Genomic DNA, 11,657 nt, shown 5'->3' with positions numbered 1-11,657 from the left:
GTAATTTGGAAAAGACAACACTGATCCCCCCCCCCCCTCTCTCTCTCTCTCTCTCTCTCTCTCTCTCTCTCTCTCTCTCTCTCTCTCTCTCTCTCTCTCTCTCTCTCTCTCTCTCTCTCTCTCTCTCTCTCTCTCTCTCTCTCTCTTTTCCGTGTTCATGCAAACAATCATTTACAGTATTCTGAATGTTAAGCAAGGACAACTATACCTATGGAAGGGTGAAAGCTAATAGCATCGCCTCGTGTACTCTTGCAGTATTACCATTGCCTCGTGTACTCTTCTGAAAAGCTAATAGCATCGTTCTTCTTCAGTAACAGCATTACATTTTTTTATTTTTTTTATTTTTTATTTATTTATTTATTCATTTTTATTTATTTGTTTTTAATACAGAGCTACCAACATGTGTGCAAAGAATACCTCCTGCAGTTGCTGTATTTACAGAGATGAGCCGTGCGTTGTCCTAGGGAGTCCCGTGTTACATGACCACCACTCCATTGCATTGCCTAAATGAGCTCTAATGTTTAGCGTTTTTCAGGTCTACATTCTTAAATGTATTGAAGTTCTATTTCAACTGTTTATAATTGGGTCTGAAATTACTATATTTTTTCAAGAGGACAGTTTTATGGTTCTAGTGATACTTTAACAAAGATTTAAGTAGCACCAAGGGAAAGAAAGAAAGGAAACACTAATAATAACCTACCTTGTCGTCTCTGTGGCCTTTGAAAACAATCCTAGTGAGAACAAGGCGTATAATAATACAGTCCTCCATTATATTAACCATTTCATAGGTTTTTGGCACATCTCTCCTTAATTACTCGTATTAACCACTCGGAGATATCTTTCCTTCCTCTACAGCCATCTCCAAACAGTACACTGGCTTGAAATCGCAAACTATATTCTTTATTATTATTTATTTATTTATTTATTTATTTATTTATCTCATTTTATTTATTTATTTATTTATTATTTATTTTATTTATTTATTTATTTATTTTAATTTTTTTTTTTTTGCCTGTAAATGCTTATAAAAAATCCCATACATTGCTTTTAGTGCTATGAATTGTTACATGTCACAGTGAAAATGTTAATTGAGTTCCGGAGTAGCGCGCAAGACAGGATTAATAGCTACAGACCATGACTTGAAGCAGAACTACTCGTATTTATGCCCTCGTCAGTCATACTCTATTCTCATTCGCCTATTTGAATGTCAGCATTTTTTTCCTTCCATCATATTATTCCTTTCTAATTCACTAGGAGGCCTTCAAACTAGCCATGAAGTAAGAGTGTCACTGGAGGACAAAAGTAGGAGATGAGCGGGCTGTAGTGGATGCAAGGTGAAGGAGACACGGAGGAGGAGGAAGAGGATGAAAGGAGGCAAAGAGGAGAGTGACGGTGGGAAGGAGGAGAGAGATGGTGACGGAAGGAAGCAATGAGGAATAGAAGGATGGAAAGAGGGAAGAAGGAAGAAGGGTGGTTATGGAAGGAGGAAGGGGGAAGATTGATGACAAAAGGAGAAAGAGAGATGATGGCGATGGAAGGAGGCGTGGAGGAGAGGACAAAAGGTGAGGGATTGTGATGGAAGGAGGAAGGGAGAAGGATGGTGATGGAAGAAGGAAGGAAAAAAAAAAACGATGGTGGAAGGAGATAAGGAAGAAGATGGTGATGGAAGTAATCATTGAGTAAGTTGATAATGATTGAAGGAGAAAAGGATGATGATAGGAGGCAAGGAGGAGGGTGGAAGGAAGAAAGCAGTATGTTCATAATGGAAAGAGAAAGGGAGGAAGAGGAGGAGGATGAAAGGAGGCAGTGAGGAGGGAGGGAGTAGGGTGAGGAAGAAAATGCCGAAAGAAAGAAAGAACCAAGAAAGATGACGATAGAAGGCAGGGAGAAAGATGGTAGGAGACAATGAAGAGGATAGTGATAGATAAAAACAATAATGGTAATAAAGAATCAGAAAGAGGCATTGAGGACCAAGAAGGACGGCGCAGTGTGAGAGGCGCCTCACTGAAGAAGAAGACTGAGATGGTTTGTATAACTTCACCCTCTCCATTCGTTTGTTGCAGTTGTTCCAGCGATGTCTGACCAAGGTGCTCAACATCGACCTGTGGCGCCTGTACGTCACCTACGTCAAGGAGACCAAGTCCAGTCTGCCCACTTACAGGTACGCCGCCCGCTGTGTTGTACCTCACCTCTTCTCCTGTCAATTTTGTACTGCTTACTGTGTGGGAACTGGAATCTTTTAACTCTTTTTCTCTCTATTTTATTTTATTATTTTATTATTTGTGTTTTAGCTTAATTGTGTAAGAGAATTAAAATGTTATACTCGTTTCCCATTTGATTTTATTGTGTTTTGTTTATTTGTTTTAATTTATGTATTTGCATATTTATTTATTTATTTATTTATTTATTTTATTTTTTATTTATTTATTCATTCTTTTTTTTTTGTTTGTGTAATAATTATAAGAAAAAAATAAGAATTGTTTTATCCTTCGTAATGTATTTCCACCTGTCAGACAACTTTGTACCGCTAACTCAATAGAAACTAGATCCTACTATCCTCTTTCATTTCTTCTTCTTCTTCTTCTTCTTCTTCTTCTTCTTCTTCTTCTTCTTCTTCTTCTTCTTCTTCTTCTTCCTGTGTGTGTGTGTGTGTGTGTGTGTGTGTGTGTGTGTGTGTGTGTTTAAAATCCCATTGTATTGCCTGGCAGGGAGAAGTTGTCTCAGGCATATGAGTTCGCCATTGACAAGATAGGTATGGACTACAACTCCTACACGCTGTGGAATGACTACGCCAACCTGCTCAAGAACGCCGAGGTGGTGGGCTCCTACGCCGAGAACCAGAAGATCATGGCTGTCAGGAAGGTACGCTCATGGAAACAAAAGACTCGGAGAAAGAGAGAAAGGTCTTCTACAGAGATAAACTGCAAAAATATGGTTTATATTAATCATTACAGATAGGAGACGTAGTAAAAGGTAGAAATGTAGTTTATATTGCTCATTACAGATAGGAAACGTGAAAAAGAAGGAATAAAGGTAGAATTTATCACTACTTATACAGGGACTGCCACGTGTAGGCCTGGTGGCTTCTTGCAGCTTCTCTTATTTTCCTATGTTCTTATGTTCCTAAGAAAGGTATCCTGTTATTTTTGATAGATAAAGAGAAGAAACTATGAATGTAAATATATCACCTAACAAAAAGAAATGTTGAGGGAAAAGAAAGATTAGTAAATAAATAAACTTTAATAAGATCAGCAAAGCAGAAAAGTCATTGAGAAGATTCATAGAAAGAGTAAAAGAAGCCATATGGTACAGACAGTTACATAATTGTTTACTGCAGTGAAAAGTAAAGACAAGGGATTGATTAAAAAAAAAATCACTTGAGATGTAAATTAACGCGACGCACACGCCTCGCAGGTGTTCCAGCGCGGCATCGTTACTCCGATGGCCAACATTGAGCAGCTGTGGCGGGACTACCTCGAATTTGAGAAGAACATCAACCCAATCATCGCCGAGAAGATGAACATCGAGAGGGGGCGGGACTACATGAACGCCCGGCGGGTGGGCAAGGAGCTGGAGGCGGAGACGCGGGGCTTGAACCGCCACCTTCCCAGCGTGCCGCCCTCGGGTCTGCCTGAGGAGATCAAACAGGTGAGAATCTGCCGATGATACAACACATATTTTATGATAAGTGTATAAAGAATGTATATCACATTGAACTGTAAATCCACGTGCTACATTTAGCAAAAAGTTCGCATATTGGTTGCTCATTTGATTATACGTCTAGGAATATCTAGCACATTTTGCGATAAGTCTACGCATAATCCTTACCGCACTTCATTACTAGTTTATGGAGAAAGAAAGCATGCTGCATTTAGCTATAAGGATGCAGAGAATGCATGTCATATTGAAACAGTTTTATGAAGAATGTCATTGCCATTTGATTACAGGGAAAGTTCACATATTTCTCACCTCAACAGATACTCATATAGAAATAAAGTTTCTCTTGTTTCCCACTCAGTTCTCACCTGGTCTTGCTTTCCTAGGTTGAGATATGGAAGAGGTACATCAGATGGGAGAAAGACAACCCTCTACGCACAGATGACCAGACTCTGGTGACCAAGAGGGTGCGGTTTGCCTATGAGCAGTGCCTTCTGTGTCTCTCCCACCACCCGGACATCTGGTACGAGGCAGCACTCTTCCTGCAGGAGTCCTCAAAGCTCCTCTCTGAGAAAGGTGTAAGTTGTCCCTTCACAGTGCTGAGAACTTCTCTGGGAACAGACTGAACTATTGATTCTTGATATAGATTTAGTTTTTCAAGACAAGATGACTTGTATGAGGCACAGTTATGAACAGCAGTGATGTTTCTTGGTATTTGGATTTTAGGATAATCAATTTCTAAGAAAAAGGTTCACTTCCTTGGTATTTAGTGAGTATAGAGATAAGTAGGCTATAGCTATTTACTTCACTTATGTATATTATTATACACTTACATTTTTATGTAAATATAGGGTGACATCAGAAAGTGAAAAGGAAACACAATAAAAGAAAAGAAAGTAGGAAAGAATGAAAACTTCACTTTGCTTTTTTTTTTGTCATTGCTAAATTCCTGAAATATCTTGAAACTATTCTTTCTTTCATAACTCAACTTAGGATCATTACTAGATTTTTTTGCTCATAACATAACATGAACTGCTCATCCCAAACCCTCCACTTTTCTCACAGGATGTCAATGCAAGCAAGATCTTCAGTGAGGAGGCAGCACAGATCTATGAGAGGGCAATCTCTGGACCCTTAAGGAAGAACCAGCTTCTGTACTTTGCCTATGCTGACTTTGAGGAGTCCCGCCTGCGCTACCCTGAGGTGCACAAGATATACCAAAGATACATAGAGATGGAGGACATTGATCCAACACTTGTGAGTCACCATGTTCTTGATATTCCTTGATGATTATGTTAAAAGGTTCAGTTTTAAAGGAAATGTGCACTTCTTTGGTATTCTTGGTATTCAGTGAGTGCAAAATGGGCTATTGGAGGACACTAGTGAGTTTCTGTATCTTGTAACTTCTGCATACTTATCTGTTTCATAGGAGAGGTTGATGTTCCATCTGTTGTTATTCACATTGTTTATTATGCATGTTAAATAATGAACCATTTATGTTTCTCCTTCTTGTGGCCTCAGCAAAGTTCTCTTTTCATAGGAGAGGTTGATATTCTGTTCATTGTCCACATGATTTTATTCTTTATTGTCATGCTAGATACTGAACAGATGAGTGTGATTTTATAATTTTCCTTTTCAGCAGGTGTCATTAGGTTGTTAGAGTGTATTTGTATTTACTCTTTCTGTTTTTATTCATTATAGCTTCACATCTTTGCATTGCCATGATGAATACTTTTTGGTAATCATTAGTTTACCTGAGATAAACTATGTGGTATTTCCACACATTAACCAGCCAGCATCTTCTAAAAATTACGCTATATTTCTCTCATTGCTCACAATTAGCTTCCCAAAATAGCCGCATACTTTTGATGGTGTCACATTATAGAAATCTCTCCCAGGCTTACCTGCAATACATGAAATTTGCGCGCCGAGCTGAGGGAATCAAGTCCACGAGAGAAGTGTTCAAGAAGGCGCGAGAGGATGTGAGGACACAATTCCATGTGTATGTTGGTGCTGCCCTCATGGAGTACTACTGCACCAAGAACAAGGACATCGCATTCAGGATATTCGAGCTTGGTCTGAAGAAGTTCCCAGACAATGCAGACTATATCATGGCATATGTGGACTACCTCTCCCATCTCAATGGTGAGTGCTCCCCTGTAGGCCTTAATCTGACAAGTTATTAAAATGAAATAAAGAGATAAATTGTTTTATTCAAATTATTGGCTCTTTACTGTATTGATTTATAAGCTATAATTTTGGTTTATAAATTTTCATTTTCACAAATAAAGTGATTTTTTTCCCTTTGTTTTCATTTACAAATGCAGAATTCTCATTTATGAATAAAAATTCTCTAAAATGTACCTAACAATTGCTCTGCATCACCGCTATAAAGAAAAAGGACATTGAAAATAAAATGGGAAAAATTCTAAATCTACAGCTGACCCAGATTTAGATTTCTTTTATATACATGTTTTTTGGAAATGCAACTCATTCTTAAACCAAGACTCACCTGTATGTGCAGCACACATTCACACCTAACTCCCTTACAGAGGACAACAACACAAGGGTTCTGTTTGAGCGAGTGCTGACATCTGGCCAGCTCAAGAATGAAGACACTGTTGGCTTGTGGAACCGCTTCTTGGAGTTTGAGTGCAACGTTGGGGATTTGGCATCCATTGTGAAGGTGGAGAAGAGGAGAGCACACGTCCTGCAGAAGGTGAGGCCGTCTTTACTTTCACTACATGTTGATGCTAAAATAATATAAGTTGTTATTCATTTGGCCTAAAATTTTTGTAGTCTCTTCCTGAGAAGGCTGCTAATTTATTGTTAAAATTTAGGAAGCCTAGTTAGGGTTCTGTATTATTTCTCTTGCATAATTAACTTTATGCATTTTAATGTTCATGATGCTGTGTTTTTAGAAGTTTTATTTGTGAAGTACATTTAGCAGAAGTTCTGGTGTGTAGATGGAAATTTTATCCACCTGTTAGACTCCAGTGAATATTCACAAATTTTAATCTCCATTATATATACAGGATTTAAATTAAGAATGTGTTTTTGTTACTTACTGGAGATATTTCCCACAGCTGCAAGAGTTTGAGGGTAAAGACACAGCACAACTTGTTGACCGATACAAGTTCATGGATCTCTACCCATGTACTCCAGCTGAGCTCAAGTGAGTGGATGAAGGAATGAAGGCTACTTGAACACTTTGATCATGCAGCATTAACTGGCCCTAGCCTTTTGTCCACTTTATATTGTCTCTGTATCTTCCTCTTAGTTTTTGTAATTTGTCTCTTGTTTGAGTTTTACATTCTCATTTTGCCTCTTTTTATTTTTTTATTTACTTTATGTTGAGTATCTTATACTTTATTTCTAGATTGTCACTGGTAATGAGATGCAAGATAGATGGGAAATCTACAGTCTGAGGCTTGGTAGTCAGTTCTGCTTCATTAACTTTTAATATAATTTTCATATCCAATAGATATGTTTCCTTAGCTAGGTAAGATATGAGAGTCACCATGTTTGTCTCCACAGAGCCATTGGTTACCGGGACATCTCAACACATGCCATGATAATCAATCCAAACATTCCCCGTGGCCTGTCCATTCATGACTCACAGGAGCCTTCCTACGTGCGACCAGACTTCTCACAGATGATTCCTTTCAAGCCCAAGGCGAAGTACATACCTGGAGAACACCCAGTGAAAGGTGTGTGTTAGGGATAACAAGGGAAGGAAGCCCACTCTTAGTTTTGATCTCTGAGAAAGAATGTCAAGTCATGTTGGTTTCCAAAATCCATTATTTTATTATCATGGAGTGGTCTACATTTTCCTCCCTCTTAATTTAGGTTTAGGACTTTATATATAAGTAATAGAGAGGGCTGTAATTTGGAAGACAGACTATGAAAATACTTAAGCATGTCAATAGATGAAAAAGCACCTTATGTTATGATCACTTCATTGCAAATGAAGAATAAAAAATACATTTAGGTAACAAATAAGCAATCAGTCACTTATCATTTAAATTTGTAAACTGTAATACTATATTTTACACACATTTTCTAATTTTTGATTGGTGTGCTGCAGGTGGAGCATTCCCGCCTCCTCCAGCCGTGGCAAACCTCCTCTCCCTGCTGCCACCACCAAACTGCTTCCGGGGACCCTTTGTCAAGCTGGAGGCTCTGGTTGATCTCTTTATGCGGCTCAACCTTCCTGAACAGGGTGAGTACTCCTTGTGTTACATCTGCACTGCTTTATTTATTTACATCATCATCGTGTTGAAGGTAAACAGCTTGGTAGTGTAGTGGTGAGCATGCTCAGCTCACTTGAAAGGTTCTGGATTCAAACTGATGCTTTTAATTATGTCTATTTTTATAATTATACTATGCCTTTACTTTCTCTGGAGCCTGTAGCCATAAAGAATTTCACTTGTATATGCCAATGTATAACAATGTGACAAATAAATTATCTTATCTTATCTTATCTTATCTTATCTTAAATCCTGTTGGAGTTTCTTTTTATGTTGTAGCCTCTATTCACCTACACAGAAAAGCATAAATATAAGTCTTAAGTGGAGAAGCTTGCAACCTGACAGTCCTGCCGAGATGCCCTGAGCCATCATAGCATGGTACTACGTGGCTCAGTTCCCCCATTTACTGTGGGGGCCTTATAATTATAGGCAGATCATATAGATGGATTATTATGATGAGAGGGGTGGGTTGTGGAGGTATGAAATGTTGGAAAGATAGGCAGATTATTATTTTGTGTCTATCAGAACCCTTGATAACAATGTGCATCACTTCCTACAGGAGGACAATGGTCAACCAGCGGCAGTCATGACGTGCGCCTCTTTGAACTCTCCAAGTCGGTGCACTGGGTGGTGGACCCAAGTGGTGACCGTAAAAGGAAACTGATTGCCGGTGATGACTCAGATGACGAAGATGGAAACAAACCCATCCTGACCAGCGACATTTACCGAGCCAGGCAGCAGAGGAAGATGAGATGAGCTGCTGCTGCTGCTCCTGGCTAATCTTTCATTGATAAAAAGAATACCTAAGTTGCCTTGGATATGATAAGGTGACTTCATTACATCCATATCACTTACCATACACCTATGAAACTATCTGCAGTATACTTACCTTGGGATGACATCTGCTTAGTATTCCTCAATACAGTTTCTGAAAGGCAGGGCATGTACTTGTTTGGTGACTGAAATACTGGAGAATCAAAAGTTACAATATATGAATTCTGGAAAGTATGGGGAGAGGAAATGAGAGGGGGTTGATCTGAATGAATGAAAGAAAATGCCAGAGAGTAGTAGGTGAAACTCGTCACTCGACAACAGAATGGGAATGCTAATTTTGTATCCAGATGAGTTGTATTTTTGTGCCAGGTTGTTGCCCATTTTCATCAGTGGACCAGAAGACAGTGGAGGGTTGTATGCTAGTGAATCTGAAATTACCTTTTGAGTATAATGAATGTAATGAGTGAGTGGGACTTGTATCAATAGTGTGGTGGCTGTGAGGTGTGGTAGCTGAGGGCTTATTGGCATGCTCCTATGAAAGGTGAAAGAAGTGAATGGTCTCAAGGTGGAGTGTTTTTATAAGGATAAGTGAAGGCTTTTCCACCATGGTCACTCCTTGTGGGATGCTTGTGGAGAGAGCAAGGTGTCAGAGAGAGAGAGAGAGAGAGAGAGAGAGAGAGAGAGAGAGAGAGAGAGAGAGAGAGAATAGCTTCAAGCTGTATCTGTTCCTTAATCATGTAAAGCACAATAAAGTAACCAAATACAGGAATATACAGCAACTGTTGATATGTATAAGCATCCCTGTTTTTATGGTTGTACAGTAAGAAATGTACCTTTCCTTCCTCAAGGCTGATGATGTGAGATGTGGATGTAGCTCCTGAGTAGACCATGCACCAGCAGAATGTGTTCAAGTTAGCTTATGATCTATTCCACCACACAGCATGGAAATAAAGATGTTAATGTTGTGAGTGAAAACAAAATGTCAAGTGTGCTTTTCTTTGACTGAACTTAATTATGGAATTCAGAATTATTTATCTATATCTATATTCCAGGCTAAAACATAGATAGATATGGAATGAAGAGTAGTTCATGAAAAGACTATATATTAAAATTATTTAATGTTCCAGTAGTGACACGGAGAAACTTGATGAGCCTTTTCTTGCTAGGATGTATTTTAGATATGAAGAACAAATACAGTGTAGGAAACTTTATATTCCTATTCATATTAGTCTCAGTCAGACTCAAAGGGTATAACTGCTGGAAGCTCAAATTTTACATTCTAATTGTATAAAATTACCTGTAATTTTCTTCCTCTGCAATCCACTAACAGCTAAACATTATATGAAAGAGAATTCATTTGTACATGTTGAACACCTAAATTGATCCATGGATTGATTGCTTTAAAGTATTGCATGTCATTTTTATTCAGAGAAATGTTAAGTGATTGTACGGCAAAGTATCTATAATTGTATAATTTTTTACAACATTAGAAAACATTTATTTTTTACTTCTTTTAGGGCACAGTAACCATGCTGAAGAGTACAAATGAAATATTGTTGTTCATGTGTATGTAAATATGTGAAAGTGTGTGTGTGTGTGTGTGTGTGTGTGTGTGTGTGTGTGTGTGTGTGTGTGTGTGTGTGTGTGTGTGTGTGTGTGTGTGTGTGTGTGTGTGTTTTGTACAACCAATATTGCATATTGTTTGGAACTGTAAAATTGTGTAATCAAATTTATTGTTGTTGATAGTTTGATATGTTTCAAGTGTTGTAATATGGAAATGATTATGAGAAAGTGTGTGTGTGTGTGTGTGTGTGTGTGTGTGTGTGTTTGAGAGAGAAATGTTTCAAGTGTTATTTTTCAGCATTAGAAGAGGAAGCCATGTGTGTATGTGTGGCGTGTGTGTGTGTGTGTGTAGTGCATGAAGATGTGTGCAATGTTATTATATGCAACAAATTAAGTTTTCAAAGCTACATATATTAAAGATTTCACAGCTGTTCAAGAGGTTATGCATATTATGTATGTACTATGTATGGATGTATGTATGTATGTATATATGATACTAATATGCAAGGATGATAGGAGTGCAATGGGACAGCTGGCATTCACTGTGTGGAACAAATTTATGTATGTATGTATGTATGTATGTTTGTATGCTTCCTCCATTATTTCCTCAAGTATATGCAAGGGTGATGTGCAGACATCCTGTACCTGACTGCTTGGGGCGCGACTGCAGAAATCAATGCGTCTTTTAATTAAGTGAAAAAAAAAGTCATAAATAAACTGGTAGAAATGTGTTCCTCCAGTCATCTTATTACTCCCTTACTGGAGGAAATTATTATTATTTTATTTTTTATTTTTTGTATATTTTGCTAAGATAGCTACGGAACTTTTCTCTCTCTCTCTCTCTCTCTCTCTCTCTCTCTCTCTCTCTCTCTCTCTCTCTCTCATAGGGTGGTAGGTTAATGAAATGGACTTCAGTTATCAGTTGTTAGAGCAGTCAACAAAGAGATTTAAGAGAAGATAAGACAAAGTTATGGATAAGGATGGTAGGTGTATATCCATTACACAGTCACATACACGTAAACTCTTCCTGTCTCTCTCTCTCTCTCTCTCTCTCTCTCTCTCTTGATTTGATGATTGATTGATGAATTATTTTATAGAGTATGTGTTCATTTTTCTTTTCTGTTGTCTCCTCATTTCAGCAGAATCAGTTTTCTATATTTGTTTGATGATCGTTCATTGATGCAAATAATTTTAGTCTAATATCTATCCATCTATTCGTCTTTGAGCATGCGAACTTAGTACTGGATTCTATTTAAATACTATAAAGTTTAATTGACTCTCTCTCTCTCTCTCTCTCTCTCTCTCTCTCTCTCTCTCTCTTAACTTACTAGCGGGGTTCCACTGTTGCTATGGCAAACGAAGAGGAAGAAGTGTACAAAATAGTAAAATATACAAACTAGATGAATAAAGTTG

The 11,657-nt window shown here is 38.1% G+C and overlaps 1 protein-coding gene across 2 annotated transcripts in view; it reads left to right on the top strand.

Moving 5' to 3' along the window:
• The window catches only part of LOC135090152 (protein suppressor of forked-like), a 26,945-nt gene extending 15,970 nt beyond the window's left edge, over positions 1 to 10,975 (top strand). For both annotated transcript variants that reach the window (XM_063986549.1, XM_063986550.1), the window contains exons 4-14: positions 2,064 to 2,161; positions 2,709 to 2,862; positions 3,415 to 3,648; positions 4,044 to 4,235; positions 4,723 to 4,914; positions 5,556 to 5,802; positions 6,210 to 6,376; positions 6,744 to 6,832; positions 7,195 to 7,367; positions 7,745 to 7,879; positions 8,467 to 10,975. In XM_063986549.1, coding sequence (XP_063842619.1) covers positions 2,064 to 2,161; positions 2,709 to 2,862; positions 3,415 to 3,648; positions 4,044 to 4,235; positions 4,723 to 4,914; positions 5,556 to 5,802; positions 6,210 to 6,376; positions 6,744 to 6,832; positions 7,195 to 7,367; positions 7,745 to 7,879; positions 8,467 to 8,663 — 1,878 coding nt within the window. In that variant the 3' untranslated portion in view covers positions 8,664 to 10,975. The remainder of the gene's footprint in view (positions 1 to 2,063; positions 2,162 to 2,708; positions 2,863 to 3,414; positions 3,649 to 4,043; positions 4,236 to 4,722; positions 4,915 to 5,555; positions 5,803 to 6,209; positions 6,377 to 6,743; positions 6,833 to 7,194; positions 7,368 to 7,744; positions 7,880 to 8,466) is intronic.
• The last annotated feature ends 682 nt before the right edge of the window (positions 10,976 to 11,657 follow it).

Source organism: Scylla paramamosain, chromosome 34 (genome assembly GCF_035594125.1).
Source record: "Scylla paramamosain isolate STU-SP2022 chromosome 34, ASM3559412v1, whole genome shotgun sequence".
Lineage (NCBI taxonomy): Eukaryota > Metazoa > Arthropoda > Malacostraca > Decapoda > Portunidae > Scylla > Scylla paramamosain.
Note: the sequence above shows the minus strand (reverse complement) of the source record. Positions and strands in the feature narration are given on the sequence as shown.